Genomic DNA, 19,077 nt, shown 5'->3' with positions numbered 1-19,077 from the left:
TTGTATTTTAAATCTGTTTTAGTCTGATATTTTTTGCTCTTTTGGTCATTACCTTACTTACCTTACCTTGTTTGTGTACGTTCCAAATAAAATATCATAATATCGCGTACATGTCTTTTTAGCAAATTAAGCGAGAGAACTGATTCGCTAGTTCAAGATGTCGCTAATGACTTTATTATAAATTCAAAATGGCCAAGGCTTGGGGATTTGTATACAGTAATCTGGAACATAAAAATCTGGGGTGCTCCCTAATTACCCTTGACAGTTTTCCTTTGAAATCAACAATGACAAGAGAGATTCGCTAAATCAACATTTCGCTATTACTTCATTTTACCGCAATTCGCTAAAATTGCATGTCGCTTTTTCAACATGTTTTACAGTATATTATGTCAATATTTAATGATTTGCTCAACGGACAAAAAAGTGATGGATATTCAGGTTGCTACATGTAGGTACCTAATTATTAATAAAATTACAAATTTTTGATTCTTACCCTTGCTTCAATGTCATTAGCATCATCTTTCAATTCATTGATATCATCCAGTATTGGTTGTAAATTGCCACTATAACCATTTTTAACACCTGGCAACTTGGCCTGAAAAATACAAGTTTTGAAAAAAAAAATCAAAAACACTGAAAATCCCTGTCAAAGATGCAATGAGGTTGAAAACATAATATATTTTAATATTGTTGTTCGATACTGAACACCAAATCGGATGATAATAAATTTATTTTTCTGTTATAAGTGTATCTGCAATTTAAGGTCAAATTTGTGGAAAGTATGTGCAAATTGTTATGACTCGATTTGTAGCACAATCATGTTTTTACAATTTTTTTTTGATTCTTCTTCACATTCACATGAATAATAATAATCATGAAAAATAAATGGTAAATAAAGTGACTGAAAAGTGTGGAAATGTAAAAAGAGCTATAGCATAGGGGCTCACAATACTCTGAAAAAAGTGCTTCCAATGAATTGCAAATAAATCCACACAATCGTGCTCTGCTCAACTCAACTCAACTCGAACAGTACTGACACATTTCAATTTAAATGTCTGAGGAAGATACTTTAAATCAGATGGCCATATTCTGTATCCAACAGTGACATACTCAAACAAACATGAAACGGATCAGCAATGAAGTCAATGCGGGAGATGGAAATAGAATGGCCATGTGCTAAGAATGGAGGATAACTTACTGTTGCATTACAGCCCTCACATGGACACCAGGAGGGAGAAGAAAATTAGGGTGCCCTAAAACAACATGGAGGCGAACGGAAAAGAGGGCAAGGAATCTATAGGGGTGGACATCACAGAACACAGCTGAGTCAATTTCCAAAGACAGGGTACACTGGAAAGTGAACCCTGCAGCTCTAGAGAAAGATAGATCATGCTCGATCAACTAAAGAAAACTACAATATTACCCATAGTTCATATGCTGTGTCGTTTATCTTCATGAGTCTCTTGACTGCATCAACACCAACAGAGACACCTGTGAGATCATCAATCGCATCTGAGACATTATAGTCCATTACATCCATCTCATCCAAAAGTAAAGTTACGCAGGAATCACATTCTGTAAATAAAAACAATTTTAATTTTAATGATTAAAGCTTGTGTGAAAGTCAGGAATGGACTATTTGGATACCTAGGTGGGGTAAGTAGCATCTTCCGGAATTGGCTTCATTTGTTTCAAATATATGAAGAGAGGGAGTCATCACCTGCGCATGCATCAGATGGCCATAGCGTGTCATTGTTTAAAAACAAGCGTCTACCCATGAGCCTTTGCGTTTTTAGAATGTGTTGTTATCGTCGTTTGGGGTTCAATTCCCGCATGCGCAGGTGACTACCCTCCCAGTTTAAATGAAAATATATAAAAACATAGAAAATAAATCTGTCTGTTTGTCTTAATACTATATATATATATATATTTCCAAATTGTTTAAGCGACAGTCAAATAAATAAATTTGTTCCATGTCATCAACTCATAAATAGATTTGGACAAACAAACAAACATGTTTCAAACAAAAACTAGAATAGTGAAAACAATAAAAAAAATTCTGCGGAATTCACAAAACAATGACAGTAAACTATATATAAGTTTTACTCCTAAAATTCACAATTGCAGGATTTGATGGCACTAGTGAAAACATATTTCACAAATTTCACTATATTGCAAAATCAACAACAATTTTATTTTCACAAAATGGAAGTGGTTAACACAGTACTCAAAATCAAAATGCAGTCAGTGTTGAAATAATATTTATTGTCTTGTCTACATTTGAACTGTTGAAAGCACTAACAAAATTTGATGCATACATGTTAGGAATATTTGTTAATAAAATCAATCTAATTGTTATCAACGACTTACCTTGGCACCCTTGTTCTGTTAAAACATATCTTTCTTCGCATTGATCACATTTAGGTCCCTTTGCACCAGGTAAACAGACACAGTCACCAGTAGTGGGATGACATCGTAGATTCTCACCACAGTCACATCCTGCATGAAAATAGGAAAACCAATTTATTCATTCATTGGAAGACTACACAACTAGATGGCATGGTAGATTTCTTCAATGTTCATGTCAACAGGTAGAGCCACAATATAGGCCTGGCAGTTCCGTAGTTATGGTAACATGTTTGGTGACCTTGACATTCTCCTTTGATTCAAACTTGAACCAGGTCTTAGGGGTCATGTACAGAACTCTTTACCTATTTTTCCTTCTGTATTATAAAGCACACACACATACACATGGCACTGAAAGCTCTTTGTGCTAGCCTTGGCGAGTACATCAGCTAAAATAATACCCAAGTACATGCAGTTGGTTGCCATTAAAACTGATTGCTAAATTTTCTCAACTTTTACAGATTTTGTGACTTTATGCTGTTCACATAATAGTGATAAAAAGCTAAGGTCACCGGACTACTTTTCGCATAAAAAATGAAAATGGTGATTTTTTAGCCATTTACCAATGGTAAAAAGCAGTCACCATATTTTGCTCAAAATTGTGCTCAGGTTACACATGGTGAAACAATCATATGTAGTTAGAAGACAGATGCTTATGATTGTTCCGAATTATTGAGAATTTCTGACGAATAATTTTTTATGAAGTGTCTTAACATGAATTTCTATAGATGGGCGTGACAGCTTGTCTTGTACAGGCCCAAAAAACGCAAAAGATGATAACTTGTGTCTGAAACAATTAACCTAACATTTTGAAGCAAACAAATTCTTATGAACAAAATCAAATAAGCATATTGACCTGAGCATTATGCTTTTCTGCCACAGAATGAACAATACAACAACAAACTGAACAAAAGAGTCTACAATAGCCTACAAAGTCACAAAAACAACTTAATACGACAAGAACAAATTAAAACAAATTAAAGGTTAAAAATCACACTAAGGTCTTTAACTTTCATCGTCTTTCATGTTTTGTAGCTTTACACAAATGATTTGACTTGTTGGTCACATTTGAACTTGTACTTACGCTCACAGCCATTTAGTTGATAATTCCAGTAACCAGGTAGACATTCACCGCAGTCTCTGCCGCCGACTCCAGGCTTGCAATCACACTGTCCTGTATCATCGTCACATTGTGAGTATTCAGATCCTGATTTGCATTCACATGACTGACATCCATTGCATGTATTGAAGCCATAGTAGTTTCTCTGAAAAAAATTAAATATAATAACAATTTGAACTCATTATTAAATATAAAAACAAATGCTCATAGATTATAAAGCAATAGTGATCACATCACAAATATGATAGAATACTTCACAGAGGATACTGAAAAAAAGTGATGAGCAAAACCGCTATTTCCCTTGGAAAATTTGCAATAGTCCTTGGAATGTTCCTTAGTACCAGTTCCCTCTTTTTATCACAATTTCACAAAATAGCCCTGTTTATAGTCTGCACTCCCCTACAGAAGATTGGGACAAAAATAACCAAATTTTTTGAGTAAAAACTGAAAATTGACTAAAATTTTGTATGTTGGCTACAAAATTAGGGTTCATTTCCAGAAATATTGAAGAATGTAAGAAAAAAAAGTGTGACAAAATTTGTGCGAGAAAGTCTCTCAGTGAACAAGTTAAATCTCAGCAGTTGGTGCTCCTGGACACAACTATTTTCACAAGGGGTGCTGGGTGGTAAAAATTATATAAAGTGCATCGTTTGTTTTTCAATTTTACCCATGATTTTGAGCAAAGGAATTACATGAAATAATATAATGATAAATTTTTAATCCAATATGAACCTTTTACACTTAAACACAACAAACTAGTATTCGATAGCTAACATTAAGTTTAATTTCAAATTCAACACTCGTACAAAATTTATGCAAATCTCTAACAATTGAATGCAAATTTATAACAAAACACTAGTTCCAAGGGATATTGTATTGTTCCAATAAAAATTGATGGGGATATTGTGGTTTTCATAATTAGTTTATTTTGGCACCCCTTATAATTTAATAATTTGCATTACTTTCCAAATGCGGTAAAGTACTTTATTATGAATATTAATTACAAGTATGTTGTTGTTCACAATACCTAAAGTATGCCCTCTAGCGGCAGAGATGAGGCACTTCAAATTTTGTACCACTAATTAGATTTCCACAATCGACAATGTTAGTTTTTATCATGTCAAATCAACAGTTGCCCAGATACACAGGTGACCAGTACTGTAAAATACTTTATTTTACCTGGAACTAATTTTCGATTGAGAAGCCTTTTCGGGTGTTTTGTATGGAATTTATTTTCACTGAATATTGACAAGTTGAATGTAAAATATAGGAAAAAAAGGTATATTTGCTAGATTTTATTTTTCACTGAATCATTCCTTCAGCGAAAATAAAGTATTTTACCGTACTGGTCACCTGTAGATCTGGGCAATTGTGAATAAATAAATTTCTTTCACTAGTTTAACAGCTGACATCAATGAAATTCACCTGGTATGCATAAAATGCAGAGAAAAAATCCCATTTGCAAACAACAACCATATGATCTGTGAGAGCTAGGAGCACTGAACAGCTAATTTTAGTATGAGACCTTTAGTAAGCATATGACATTGCTTCCCGCTTGCGCAGATTTATATAAGACATTAAGTATGCCCTCTAGTGGCAGAAATGGGTCAGTCACTGGGCAGTTTCCCAGTCAAGCCTACAACAAAAAATATATTCTCTAGTGGCAGAAGTTATTGGAATTTCTGCAATAATTTTCTAGTGGTAAAAATGAGACAACTTGCTGAGAATGTCAGTTTACAAATACAAATATTTATTCCCTATAGTAATAGAAAAGAAACAACTTACTGGACATTTGTGGCACCGACTTCCAGTGACACCAAGCTTGCAAAGACAGACACCAGTTTCAGGATGACAACTTTCTGTGCCACATTCATCACAGTCACATTCTGGAAGCAGAAATAAATTGTTGAAAGTAATAACTTTAAGAATATTAAAAAGATAAAAGTTGAATTAACTTTTTCGTATACATATAGTTTGGGAAATACATTAGATGGATAGATCAACATACAAGCATAGTGTAAAAAAATAAATACTGGCACATTTTACATAATAATCACAAATGCTTTGTTTTTCACAATCCTATATTATTGCTTACTTTCAACATCAACACACCAAAAAAAAAAAAACAGTTATTTTCAACATCAGAAATAAATTATCTGTTTCCTGGAAGGTGGGGAGAAGGGATTGGGTAAAACTTTATTTTTATGCAAGTGAGCTCAATAGTATTTACTTCTATTCAAATTTTGATTTTTGATGTATCAAAAAATCTTCTGAAAACTAACTTTGATGCCACACATGATGTTGTTCACACACACATACTCAGTATTCTAACCATTAAATTTTGTTTTATTTGGTATTATGTAAATGACAAACGCTGTATATTTTAAAGCATCAGCTATGTCAGCCGACCTATAGCAGATATTGTTTTATATTACCTTTACAATCCTTAGCAACAATTGCATCACCATAGTAACCATCAGCACACCTTTCACAATTATGTCCTGCAGTGCCCGGTCTGCAACGCAGACACTGACCCGTGAAGGCGTCGCACTGCCTTCCGCCATCACTAGGATCTACCAACTCGTTGTTGTTACATTCACATGGACGACATCCTTCACCACCGATAATGGTTGGGTCTCCATAGTAACCTTCAGCACAGCTATCAATAAAAAAATCAATGAGAAAGACTTTAGCGATACCTAAAAAACAAATAGTTTCCCTTCTGTACTTGGGATGCATTTGATTTGAGGACACTAAAAGGGGGAGTGAAAATGAATAAAGGAAGGACGAACAATCTTTACAGAACTTGCTCATATATAGGACCCCCCATTTGCAATTGTTCTTGTCCAACATTTCCACTGCCAGTTCATGCTGAACATGCTATATAAAAAAAATTCACTGTTCTTTTTGAGTTGACTTAAACATGAACTAATCTATGTATATTATACAGTGACATGGAGGTGGAAATGATATGTAAATAGCAACAGTTATAATTTGCAGTCATGTGATCAACTGACCAGTTTTCTGTAGGGACTCTTTTTGGCAAGCATACACTGTATGTATACAGAAAATTATAAACTGAAAAAGCTACCGTTACAAATAATTGACTATTTTTTAAGAATTTGTAATTTGGTAAAAAAAAAATTCACATTTCATAAAGAAAGTTTGAAAACGAAGGAAATTTGTGGCCACAACATTTTGGTTACCCCTAACCCTAAGTCACCTACAGGCACATTCAATCATGATAAAAATCTTATTTTTTTTGAATTCCTCCCTCACAATCAACATGACCCAAGTTGATTTTTTCTGATTATTTTCTGACCCAGGATCCCAACAAAATCCAGTTAGGGGGGCACACAATGCTTATAAAAATTAGCATATCAATACCTTGTACATCTTTCACCAGTGTATCCTGGTAAACACTCACAGCTTAGTGTCTCCCCACCTGAACCAAGTACACAAGTAGACGCATAACTGAAAGTAATGACATGATACAAATAATTTAGTGATTAATCTACAGTTGGTATAACATATGAGCAACGTATGTGTTAAAAACCAACTGTCTTATGCGACCATTGTTTCATACAAAATATAAAAATCAACAAAACTTTTTTCAAAAATATTGATTACTGTGGGCGTGTGAATGAAAGGAACACCTAATTACCAACATCGTCAGCAAAGTCGCTAATGAATCGCCTGTGCTGATTCAAACTGGCGTCTGGAGATCATTATCAGATTAGGCCATCCCATTGTCAATAGGAGGCCAAGATACTTTTAGAGAGGGACATAATTGGTATATGAATTTTTCATAATAATTGTTATTGTCGTTGTAATTGTACTTTATAATTTATTACATTAAAATAGCGCAAAACGAGAAAAATTACGGTAATTTAGCATAAAGAAATGATTTGAGAGCGTGCCCTGTCAGTAAATACAATTGCCTCCTTTTGAGAATGAGGTGGCCTAAAATGTTTCAAATTGATAACTAACTCCAGACATCAACACAGGTGATTCGTCAGCAAGTTTGCTAATGATGCTGGTAATTAGATGTTCCTTTCATTCACGCCTCCACAGTGAAAAGCAATAGCCAAATGCAATGTTAATCCGATTTAAGATTAAAAAAAACTATACAAAAATACTAAAAAATGTGCACCAAAATTTTAGAAGAATGTTGATGACGTTCACTTACTTGTTAATTTCTGTTGGATATGGACATGAACATATTTGGCAGTCATATGGAGTACCATTCGTAGCATCACCAACATAACCAGTTTTACATTCCCCACAATTTGGACCTGCTGTATTGTCTTGACAATCCTGTCAGAAATTAAAATATTCAAATTACTGTCAATAAATAAAAATAACAATAAAAATTATCAAATAAAAAAAATAAAAAAAAGATTTCGATTTCAATCAGATTGTGTAGCATCTTTTCTTTGCTTTCAATTATATCAGAGATATCAAACCAAGAATACCAACATGAAACGTTTTGCGTTGTGCCAACATTTGCATTCAGTGACTGACTGAGCATTCTAATGCTCCTATGTTCAATTGGAATAAAAGAAAGTGTTTGACTGTGACGTCAAATAATCAGGAATGCATCCAATTTTGGTGATGTAGTTACACCATATGATATGAAGAACTCAAACGTTGGAACAAGTACAGATATATTAGACTTTCTCAGAACCATACCAGTAAATTCTATTGCGTTCATTGTTCTGAAATGTTTTTTACCATTATACTATTGACAGAAACTAATGATATATTAAGTCTTTCATAAGTTTGACCTCTGGGGAAACGGCAAACATATCGCATACATTTGTTATCATCTTGACTAATCAGAGAATGTCACTTGACAAATGAAGATAACACTCACCAAGCAAGTACCAGTCTCTTGATCACAGATATCAGAATGGCCATTGCACTCACATTGTACACATACGCCAAGATACGCACCACTACTGACTCTGTAGTATCCATCCTCACATTTCTATACAGCATACAAAATAAGAAATCAATAATACACTGTCTAGTAAGTTTGGTAAATAAAAGACTTGGTATATGGGTATTTCTGTAACTTTATTTTTTATTTCACACAAAGTAAATACGAGCTGATTTTACACAATAGAGTACAGACAAAAACTGATAAAAACAAAAAAACTGAGATGTGGGCTGTGGTACTTTGTTTTTTAATCTAATTAATTATTCAGCCCCCTCAGAGCCCATAACCATGTTCCACACAGTTCCTAACACCAATTCTCTTTTTTTTGTATAGTAATTAAAAGTGTGTAGTAGTTTTTTTTTTTATTTGTAGAGAAAAGACAAACTTGATAAGCACTTTACCTCACATGAGAGTCCCTTATAGTTGGCAGGACATCTGCACTGTTCAACTGTTTCTGCTGGACGCTTTGTTCCTTTTTTTTTCATAGCAACATCGAAGGAAACAAAACTCAAACTAAAATTGGAAAAACAAGTGTATTTAAAATTACATGTGTTGTAATGTTACATAACTTACTGAAAGTAACATTCTTGGTTCTGTCATAATGGAAAAATACAATATAGAAAAATGTGTATGTGTATGTGTACAGAAAAATATATTTTATAATTATATGCAAATTATCATAGAAATCTACAAACAAATATTAAATTGCCAGTTCTGAGAGAAAAATTATTACTTGACATAGTGTGGCAATTTAATTAGATCACGCGTTAGATGCGTGAATGTTAAAGGGGGGTACTTTGGAAACCGTGGCAACAAATTGAGTTAAAGAAAAGAAATACAAACCAAAAATGAATTACAAGAAATAAAAACATAATTAAAATACCCAAAATGACAGAAATGTAAATTAATTTTGACCATAAATCTTGGGACTTTACCTTGCTTCTTGGATATTTGTCATATATTGCGCTCTTATGTGTAATTTAGTGAGGTCAGCTAAGGTCATCATTAATTCCTCACGACTAACTTGACCACCACCAATACTATGCTGGAAGCTACTCTGTGAATGAAAAAATGAGAAGAGTATAAGAAATCATAAAATGTGTTCATAGGTCTAAAAAGTTCAGCACTAAGTATATATAATCTTTCCACCACCAGACTTCCTCGCCAAAATTTTTCTCCACTTTTTTTCTTATATTCTTCAATATTTCTGGAAATGAACCCTAATTTTGGAGCCAGCAGACAAAATTTGAGTCAATGTTCAGTTTTTACTCAAAACTTTGGCTTTTTTTATCCCAATCTTCAGAAAGAAATTGCAGACTATAAACAGGACTTTTTTTGTGAATTTGTGATGAAATGAGGGAATTGTTGGTGAAAAGTATCTTCCCAATACATTAAGTTAAGACCTCTAGCAATGAAGTGAAAATAACAATATACAAAAACCATAATTTTTTTTATTGACAGACGGCCATAACCTCGATATCAATAATAAAGTAATAAAATGTATAAAATTCAATATTCAATATTTATAAATATTATATAATCCCATGATATATTCTCTTAGATAGACATCAGCAGACAAGAGTGAAAAAAATGAAAATTGAAGTCAGTTATTCTAAATCAGAATTTGTCTAATGTATAACTTTTGCGTGAAGTTGGATTCGAACCTGTTCTGAAATTGTGGAAATATATGTACTTGATATTGTTTTGGTGTGATTAAGAAATAATATGCTTGATTTTGATAATTTGTTTGAACTAAAATGGCCGCCATTTGACCATTTTTGAATGATGTACAATGTATGGGTGAAGTTTGAACGGTCACAGAGGTGAAATTATAGGTTTGGATTCATAGACTTTGTTTGAACAGAGACTTAATGTCTAAAAAATCAATTTGTGCAAATTCTGTGAATATGAAAATAAGGACTATACTGTAGAATACTTTATTTTAACTGGAAATAGTTTTCACTGAAAAGACATTTTGGGTGTTTTGCATGAAATTTATTTTCACTGATTTTTAACGAGTTGAATGTAAAATATAAGGAAAATAGTATGTTATTTTTCACTGAATCATTCCTTCAAGAAAAATAGCGAAAATAAAGTATTTTAAAGTATATCAGAGTATATGGTAGATGTACCTCAAGGATGTCCACAACCACTGTCAATGTCACTCCTGCTACAGGTTGAGATGGTGCAGAATATACAAGTTCAAAGTTATTACCCTACAAGAAAAAAAAGGTATCATATCAGTTGCAGACAATCCACTTAATATTGAAAGGGGGAGTGGATTAAAGCAAAGGAAATGTTGCAAAAGCTGTAGGCATCAGTAGAGTGGCTTATTGCAAGTGGAAATGTTCTAGGCTAACTTACCGAGAATATAACATCTGGTCTCCTCATAGGCCGTACTGAGACGTCATTCCTCAAATTACGATAAGTTATCGAGTATTCCAGAACACCACCGTATGAAGATACCTGAAAATGCAAATTAGTTACAGAATATCATGGGCTTTCATACGAATAGTTTGCTTTAGATAGAACGTCACAGCCAGACTGGTACAGCTCTTAAATAAGTTGTTTGCATCTCAAAGGCATATTAAATTATACAACCGATGAAAATGGTCCAGGGAATGCAAATCAATCGAAACCAGATGCAAATATGGTACAAAAACTGTATATACATAATACCTATTATACTGAACTATGAACTTGAACTTTTATAACTTTTTACCTTGTTTCCACGATAATCCTTTGGTGCAACAAAATAGATTGCCTGAGCAGGATCATCTCCTGAACCAAGAACTTGAATATTAATGACATTATTCCTCACAGTCACTCGCCCATCAGCAAAGTTGGTTGCTGTCCAATCATTCATTGTTGTTATCTAAATATAGAATTAACATATTGTTTGCATATCATTAATATATCATCTTGAAGCCATTTCAAACTCAAAACTGAGTTTTGTATGCAGAATCCCCTGAGATTCTTAAGACAGGAAGTAATTGAGTTTTGGGAGCAGGATTCACTAGGATTCTTAAAACAGGGAGTATATAAAGTGAGTTTTGTGAGCAGGATTCACTGGGATTCTTAGGACAGAGAGTAAGCGAGTTTTGTGAGCATGATTCACTAGGATTCTTAGGACAGGGAGTGAGTGAGTTTTGTGAGCAGGATTCACTAGGATTCTTAGAATAGGGAATAAGTGAGTTTTTATTGTTTTAGTGGACACCTATGCACATATATTTTATTCAAATTTAGATTAGTAAATTCTCAATAGTTTATACTCAACATTATGTCCATGATTTAGCAAACAAAATTCTGACCACTAGATGGCACTAATAAATGATGAGAGGGTGGACCGTTTAATATTTTCATTCTCAGCGAGAGTAGCTGTTGTACACCATCTTGGTTTGTTTGCAAGCATTTCTTTCCTCCAGCAAAGATAACACGAGTTACAAAGATAGTTCCCATACTTACAGGATCAAACACTCTTGATGAACTTTTACATTCCTGCGTAATGCCGAAACAAAAACAGCTGGTACATCCCTTAGGATTGCGTTCTTCTAAATAAAATGTTCCAACTTTACATTTGTCACATCGTACACCTTCAACGTTTTCCTGTAAAAAGAGATATTATCAGACATTATTAAAAACACATGGGTTGTGGCAAGCAGTAACTTTCTATCCTCGGGACAGACATCCGGGCATTTTCACCACCTGGCAACCATCACGTTGAAAACAAAGCCCGAAAACTTTCAGAAAACGGTATGGTTGTTAAGACCCCCCTGAACCGTGTAACAAGATTACCCCTGCGTGTGTAACGTATATAAATTTGGTTGTTCAGGATTACTTCAAAGTTGATTTTGTGCTGTTTTCTTGAATTTAGTTATTTTCACCGGCTCTTCGACTAGCGTTCCACACCAGCTCGTGCAAAGCCCATAGAAATGCATGGTACAATGGTGCATGTCTTAGCAACGCGGAACGTCTTGTGACATAGCTACGCCCCCGAGCATAGTAAAAGATTCAGTTTTCTCTAAAATGATAGATGCTGTTAAATCTCACCTTACACAGACAGGCTGATGACCGTTGATCGCAAACATCTGAGGTTGTTCCTCTGAGATCGCATGTACATGGTACACACCTAGGATGGTTGAAATAACCTGCTTTGCATACGTCACATTGACGACCGCCGACATTCGGAAGACAACTAGAAAAAGTAGTAGATTTTTTTTCTTGTTTATGAACTTGGCATAAGATAATAACACATTATTTTCTCAAAAATCAGATTCATTACAAAAAAAATAATGCGATTTCCTCAAAAATATTAAAGCGTCAAATGACATAGCGTTTCATTGTTTACAAACAAGTGTCTACCAGTGAGCCTTTGCTTTTTAGCATGTGTTGTTATTAGCACTTGGGACACAATTCTCGCATGTACGCAGGTGACAACCCTCCCCATTTAATACCACACCCTGTAAAGCAATCTACCACAAAATGTATAGTTTTCATGAAACTGTATCAAGTTAAAGGAAACATACTTGCATTGTCCATTCACGAGGTCACAGTTCAAATCACCAAGTACACCTTTTGGGTCACAGTCACACTCCTATAAACACAAACATTGTTGTTAGTGATGGTTATTTATTTCATTACATATACTGAAGATCAACCAACAATGAGACAAAAACAAATTTCTAAAAATCTTGAAAAGTCACAAATACTGTAAAATGATTAATTTTCACTGGGTTTAAATTTCGCTGATTTAGCATTTCAGGCATATTCAGTGGGTTTTAAATTCAGGGTTTTATCATTTAGGTAATGTGTTCTATGCTAAATTTTACATATTCACTGGGTTATAATTTAGCGCATTTTCCAGTAGGCGAAATAAGCCAAATTAATACCCAGTGAATAATTAAATAATAAATCCTTTTACAGTAGTCTATAAATGTAATTGTATAGGAAGCAGATGGCTGTTATTTCTAGTGTCACTTCCTGCAGAAATAGGGATTCTATTGGCTGCCATATGTTGAGACATTATTTTTATATACTGTAGAATACTTTATTTTCGCTTGGAATTTATTTTCGCTATTTTCGCTGAAGGGATGATTCCGTGAAAATAAAATCCAGCGAATATACTTTTTTCCCTATATTTCACATTAAACTCATGAAAAATCAGTGAAAATAAATTCCAAGCAAAACGCCCAAAAAGCCTTTTCAGCGAAAATTAATTCCAGCGAAAATAAAGTATTCCACAGTAGTTTTGCCAACCAGCATGTGAATATCTGAAAATAAATGTGGCTCAGTGATCACCACTACATGTAGCTTATGTTCTGCCGTCACAAAGTCGCCCTTAGGCTGTTTTTTTTTCACTGTATGTAATACAAGGTTATTACGAAGATACCGTACCTCAAAGTAAGCACGAAGACAGTACAGCGGCAGTAATGACCGACGCACAGCGGAGGTCGATGCGACAGCGTACTGTCTGCGTGCATACTTTGAGGTATCTTCATAATAACCTTATTATTATACATCTTTTCCCTTCAAGGATACATCATGGAAATTCCGAAATCCAAAAAAATTAAGAACAGAATCAGCGAACTTCTTTGTATGGAGTCCGGTCAAATCCTGGTGGCAGCCATGTTTGTTTTTATTATTAGAGGACGCTTATGCGCGTAATCATTCTATATTTGGAATTCGCATTTCCAAATATGGTAGTATGAAAATACCCCGTAAAATACTGCAAAATTACGGCACGCTGTAACTTATGGCGTTACGGTGACAGACGTATAATAATAATCAATATTTTAAGACACCTGCAAATATTATTATTTTTAGCTTCTGGTACTTACGGTACTGACCACTACGCAAACATAAAATATTAACAAGTGTGTCATATACTTTTGTAAAGTGCACAAATTCACTGTATGTTACCTGCATATTTGGTTATGAATTTACATACCCGTGTCATCTACCTTTGTTATGTTGTACGGTACCCACAACTAACATGTGTATGTGAAGACTGGCGTCTTTTATTGTGAAGAATCACTCTTTATGTTAATGGTACTCTGCATGCCTTTAATTGTCATTATTTTGCTCATGGAAATATGGCTGCGGGACACCACATTATTTAGGGGTCTAAATTTTGAAATCACGGGGGAGGGGGGATGTCTGGAAGAGTGTGACCGATGAAAATGTTTGGTTCGCCAACATCTTTTTCCTTCAACACCTTGCATACACATACACATACCTTCACTCAGTGTCTAGCTTGCAATTTTTTTTTTAAATAAATCTTCTTGAAATCTCTATGATTTCCCCTTATCCAAATACATATGTTGTGTTGCTTACCTCACAGCCAATAAAAGGATCATATCCAAATGTTCTTGGCAAACACTGATCACAGTTTGGTCCACCAACATTAGGTGGACAAATACAGGCACCAGTGTTATCATCACAAACACCAGTAACACATCCACATGCTAGAAACAAAATGAAAACATAGTTAAACCATAAATGCCTTGGCCTTATATGGATCGTATCGACATTAGGTGGACAAATACAGGCACCAGTGTTATCACAAACACCAGTAACACATCCACACGCTAGAAACAAAATGAAAACATAGTTAAACCATAAATGCCTTGGCCTCATATGGATCATATCTACATGATGAACAAATACAGCCCTCTCTCTTTCCAAGGATTAACAGTTTATTCATCAAGCAATGCAAGTGATACAATGGATAGGAAAATGAAGAACACTTACGTATACAATTAGGAAATGCATAATAGCCAGTTTTACAGCGGTCACAAGTTCGTCCAATAACATTGGGTTTACATGGGCACTGGCCTCCAAGAGGGTCACATGAAAAACTTGTAGAACCAGCATAATTACAGTCACATTTGACAGCGCCATTGTTATAATCAGTGGTCAAGGAGAATACACTGTCACGGCAGAATCCAGTCGTCTCTGAACTATAAAAAAATACAACACATTGGGTCAATAATAACATTATTAATGAAATCAGAGAATGTCATGATTTAGTCCACTGTGGTTTAATGGTATGCGAGTCAGAGACATTGTGCGTTCCAGTGGTCAGCTTCCTTCGTAAGCAGTAAAAAACAAGAAACATAAATTCCACTGGACCTGCTTTCGGCCATCACAAATTAAAAATAGAAAACATTTTGCACACAATAATGAGTAAACGAACAAACAAGCGAATGAACAAGGAAATTGACAAAAAATAAATGAATAAATATACATAATGATGTGATGTATCTACCTGATATAGAAATCATTTTGTCCGCATTCTCTGATAAATTCCCCAGCACGGTCTATTGGTAGTGGTTCCAGGACATCTGAGCTGTACGTCTCCTCTGGTATTGCCATCACATAATCCTGAATTAAGACCAATTCAAAATATACACTATTGAGCATATTTGCAATGCATTGTGGGAGAGCATATTTACTATGCATTTTGACAGTATTACCAACTAGAAACTTGCGTTAATTGTAATCATATTTTCATTTTTCATCAATATTATGATTCAACAAAACCCAGATTTTTTTGACCCATTTCACAGAGAAAAAATTTTTTTTTTGTTTTTTTTAAATATTTTTGTGCCTGGTGACAATGAACGTCACTGTTGTCTCTTCTGACTTTTTTATGTGCATTTGTCAGTGCATTTTGCAACAGAGACAATAATCCAGTTTGGAACAGGGCTGCATGTGTGACCCTCTCCTCTCTTTCGTAATGGCATTATGACAATTTAATGCACCAAGATTTCTCCAAAGTTGTATTCAGTAGTGAATTAATCTCTGCCAGTGGATTTGGCCTTTCCATTGAGTCTGTGGCACACTTGCTAACCATATTTAATGTTCAAATGAAAAATGTAAAAATAATGAAAATGACATTTTCACTTAGCGTCTACCTTAAAAAATATGAATATGTATGATAATTAAAGCTCTTCAAGTTCTGTGCAATTCTACGCATGGTTTGGATAATGTAATGTGATCGTTAATTTCAAAATGCAATTACTTACCAACCACAGTGTTTTATCATCTGGAATAGTTATGACAAGATCTGGTGCAAAAGGACTTATCTCGAAAGCTACATCACCATCATGCGTGGTCACAACAGAACGACATCCAGATACATGTGGACAGAACTTAGCATTAAATGTACCTGAAAAGAAACAAGTATACATGTACATGTAGAATGAAATTTAAAATCAAAAGTCATTGATAGAAAAGGTATTATAGATAGTCTATTACCAGTAGTACCGTAAAATCTGTATTAGAAGCCACATCCTTAATAGAAGTCGCACCCATTATTTTTGAATAAAAGAGAACCAAAAAGTCATCATTTCTCGTATGTGTAGATGCTCTAATAGAAGCTGCATGACTTCAGTTTTATTGTACAATTTTAATAGAAGCCGCGGTTTATAAAACAGATTTTACAGTAAGTATATATGTTTGACAGAAACAATGACAATGAAAGAAACAATGACTTAACAAGTGCAACTACCATCCATATTACATCTTTATACTATAACAGACCACAGTTACTAAAAAAGACAGTTAGGAAACGCTATTGTTAAAAGGTGTGAATCTGCCTAATCCCTCAAGGATGCGTGTCATGCTGTGTACGCCCTCTATCGCTTGAGATTTCAAGGCCCACCATTTTGTTTCATTTTTGTGTCGATCACTTGATGTTCCGTGAATTTGAAATTTTAAGCTCGTTTTCAATAGAATATCCACGTTTAGTGCACAAGCTTTACGAAGAACTACACGTACATTTTGGATGAGTACTCTTTGTGACTGTGATAACATTCAGAATCGAGAATCGTCATTTATCGTTTTCACTGTTGTCATGAGAGTAAGCTTGGGGCCCGGTAGAAAAAGTGACAAAAATTCTAACCCCTAGGTCACTATTTTAAAATACATTTATTTATATTATAAAAAATACTACCAAATGAATTTTTAGTATAATACTGTGCATACTTATGAAGGTTGTGTGCAATTTGGGGGCTTATTAGAGTAAATTTTATTTGCAATATTTTCCGCCAGTTTTATAAAATACCTATTTAATTGTTCTTGTCTGTCCTTGTTTCAGTTTTTTGGCAAATTTTTCATATTGCAATATTCAGCGTGCCGTTAAATGCGGTTTTAGTCAACGCTACAATTTTTGAACACATTGAACTGTCGGTACAACTTTCTAGCAGTCTCTTCGCCAAATCAATTTTTCGAATCCTTTTTAACCGTTCTTAATTTCATTGAAACTGCCTGTTGTTGCATATTTGGTCTGCTTACATGCATTTTGTAGAGCATGGGCCGGTCATTTCAGTTATCTTATCGCATATTTTGTTTATTTCCAACAAAATGTACGTGGTATCATGGCTCCTCATTAAAACTTTCACATGGCTGAAATATAAACACTTGTATGGTTTCCTTGATGTCTTTTTTTCTGATCATGTTTTGTTGTTTTTTTTATTTCAGTTTTCTGCCGATCTTGTTCTTTAGAAACGAAAATGCCATACAAGACAGGCAAATTTGTATTGAGTTTAAACCGAGCGACAGGTTTTGTCAGGATTCACTGGAACAACTTACACTTTAGTATTACTGAAAGTATCGACACAGATACAATAAAATGGCGTGCAGTTGTTGATTGCAATGAACTCTGGGAAAAATGACGTCATGTTTGCGTGATTTCCTGTCTACATTTTATGTTAATGATTTATCACAGATTAGTACGTCTTTTGTTTCAAATGTTTACCCGCGACACGCATCCAATGAAAAGAACATGGTTCGTTTCCTAACGGTCTTTTGTTTTAGTAACCGTGAACAGACTGAAGTGTTTCTGGTTGATTAAAAGCAGCCATATTGCAAAGAATACATATCAACTCACCACTCTGACTGGGTCTTCCTCGAATATCAAAATTGACATCATAAGACACACTTGTTGGTTGATAGTAATGCACAACAAAAACATAGCGACCGTTGTCAGGTAAGATGTCTCTCATCTCAACTGAAGGCTGCAAAAAGTGATTTCATGAACAATAAGATTTTAAAATGTATGCATATTTTTTTTTATAACATAACACAATTCAACTTAAGGCAGTTTGAACCAAATATAAATTTTGTACTAACTCATTACTACGCATATATGCATTATGGGATATAATTTCCTGGGATATAATTAAATGTCAATATTTTAATAATCTGTTAAAGCATGACTGGGATACAAGAGCAGATGGATATAAATAGAAGTGAACTTGAAGTTCCTGTTTTCAGACTTCGTCCAAACAGGGACGAATAGAAGAGCTAATCCTATCTTCTTGGTACAAGAAATTTTGTAGTAGCACCCCCTGGTTGATAGAATAGTAAGACACCCTTGGAAATCTCTGTATGCAAATTTTCGAGACTGGTGAGGTGTAAATATATAGCGACAACTACGAAATAAATTCAAACTTTTCAGTTTTTCATTTTTTTTTAGGTTTATGTCTTTCCTAGTCAATTACTACTACTGATTTGTAATGTATAGATACATGTATTGTCAAAATCTGACAGCTCACTTTGGTTTCTAGCCCTGAAGAAATGATTTGTAAACAGAATGACCAAGTCG

General features: G+C 34.3%; 1 protein-coding gene across 1 annotated transcript in view; it reads right to left on the bottom strand.

Moving 5' to 3' along the window:
- Positions 1–15,843, bottom strand: part of LOC102806714 (laminin subunit alpha-like) — a 140,698-nt gene extending 124,855 nt beyond the window's left edge. The window contains exons 1-20 of the mRNA XM_085492989.1: positions 15,736–15,843; positions 15,135–15,427; positions 14,802–14,932; positions 12,995–13,062; positions 12,519–12,663; positions 11,934–12,074; positions 11,191–11,343; positions 10,833–10,934; positions 10,601–10,684; positions 9,404–9,525; positions 8,870–8,981; positions 8,403–8,516; positions 7,716–7,843; positions 6,914–7,000; positions 5,962–6,185; positions 5,312–5,412; positions 3,491–3,671; positions 2,371–2,499; positions 1,424–1,575; positions 494–595 (exon numbers count right to left, since the gene is read on the bottom strand). Coding sequence (XP_085349115.1) covers positions 494–595; positions 1,424–1,575; positions 2,371–2,499; positions 3,491–3,671; positions 5,312–5,412; positions 5,962–6,185; positions 6,914–7,000; positions 7,716–7,843; positions 8,403–8,516; positions 8,870–8,981; positions 9,404–9,525; positions 10,601–10,684; positions 10,833–10,934; positions 11,191–11,343; positions 11,934–12,074; positions 12,519–12,663; positions 12,995–13,062; positions 14,802–14,932; positions 15,135–15,427; positions 15,736–15,842 — 2,676 coding nt within the window. The 5' untranslated portion in view covers position 15,843. The remainder of the gene's footprint in view (positions 1–493; positions 596–1,423; positions 1,576–2,370; positions 2,500–3,490; positions 3,672–5,311; positions 5,413–5,961; positions 6,186–6,913; positions 7,001–7,715; positions 7,844–8,402; positions 8,517–8,869; positions 8,982–9,403; positions 9,526–10,600; positions 10,685–10,832; positions 10,935–11,190; positions 11,344–11,933; positions 12,075–12,518; positions 12,664–12,994; positions 13,063–14,801; positions 14,933–15,134; positions 15,428–15,735) is intronic.
- Positions 15,844–19,077: the final 3,234 nt, after the last annotated feature.

Source organism: Saccoglossus kowalevskii, chromosome 18, assembly GCF_978046115.1.
Source record: "Saccoglossus kowalevskii chromosome 18, keSacKowa6.1, whole genome shotgun sequence".
Lineage (NCBI taxonomy): Eukaryota > Metazoa > Hemichordata > Enteropneusta > Harrimaniidae > Saccoglossus > Saccoglossus kowalevskii.
Note: the sequence above shows the minus strand (reverse complement) of the source record. Positions and strands in the feature narration are given on the sequence as shown.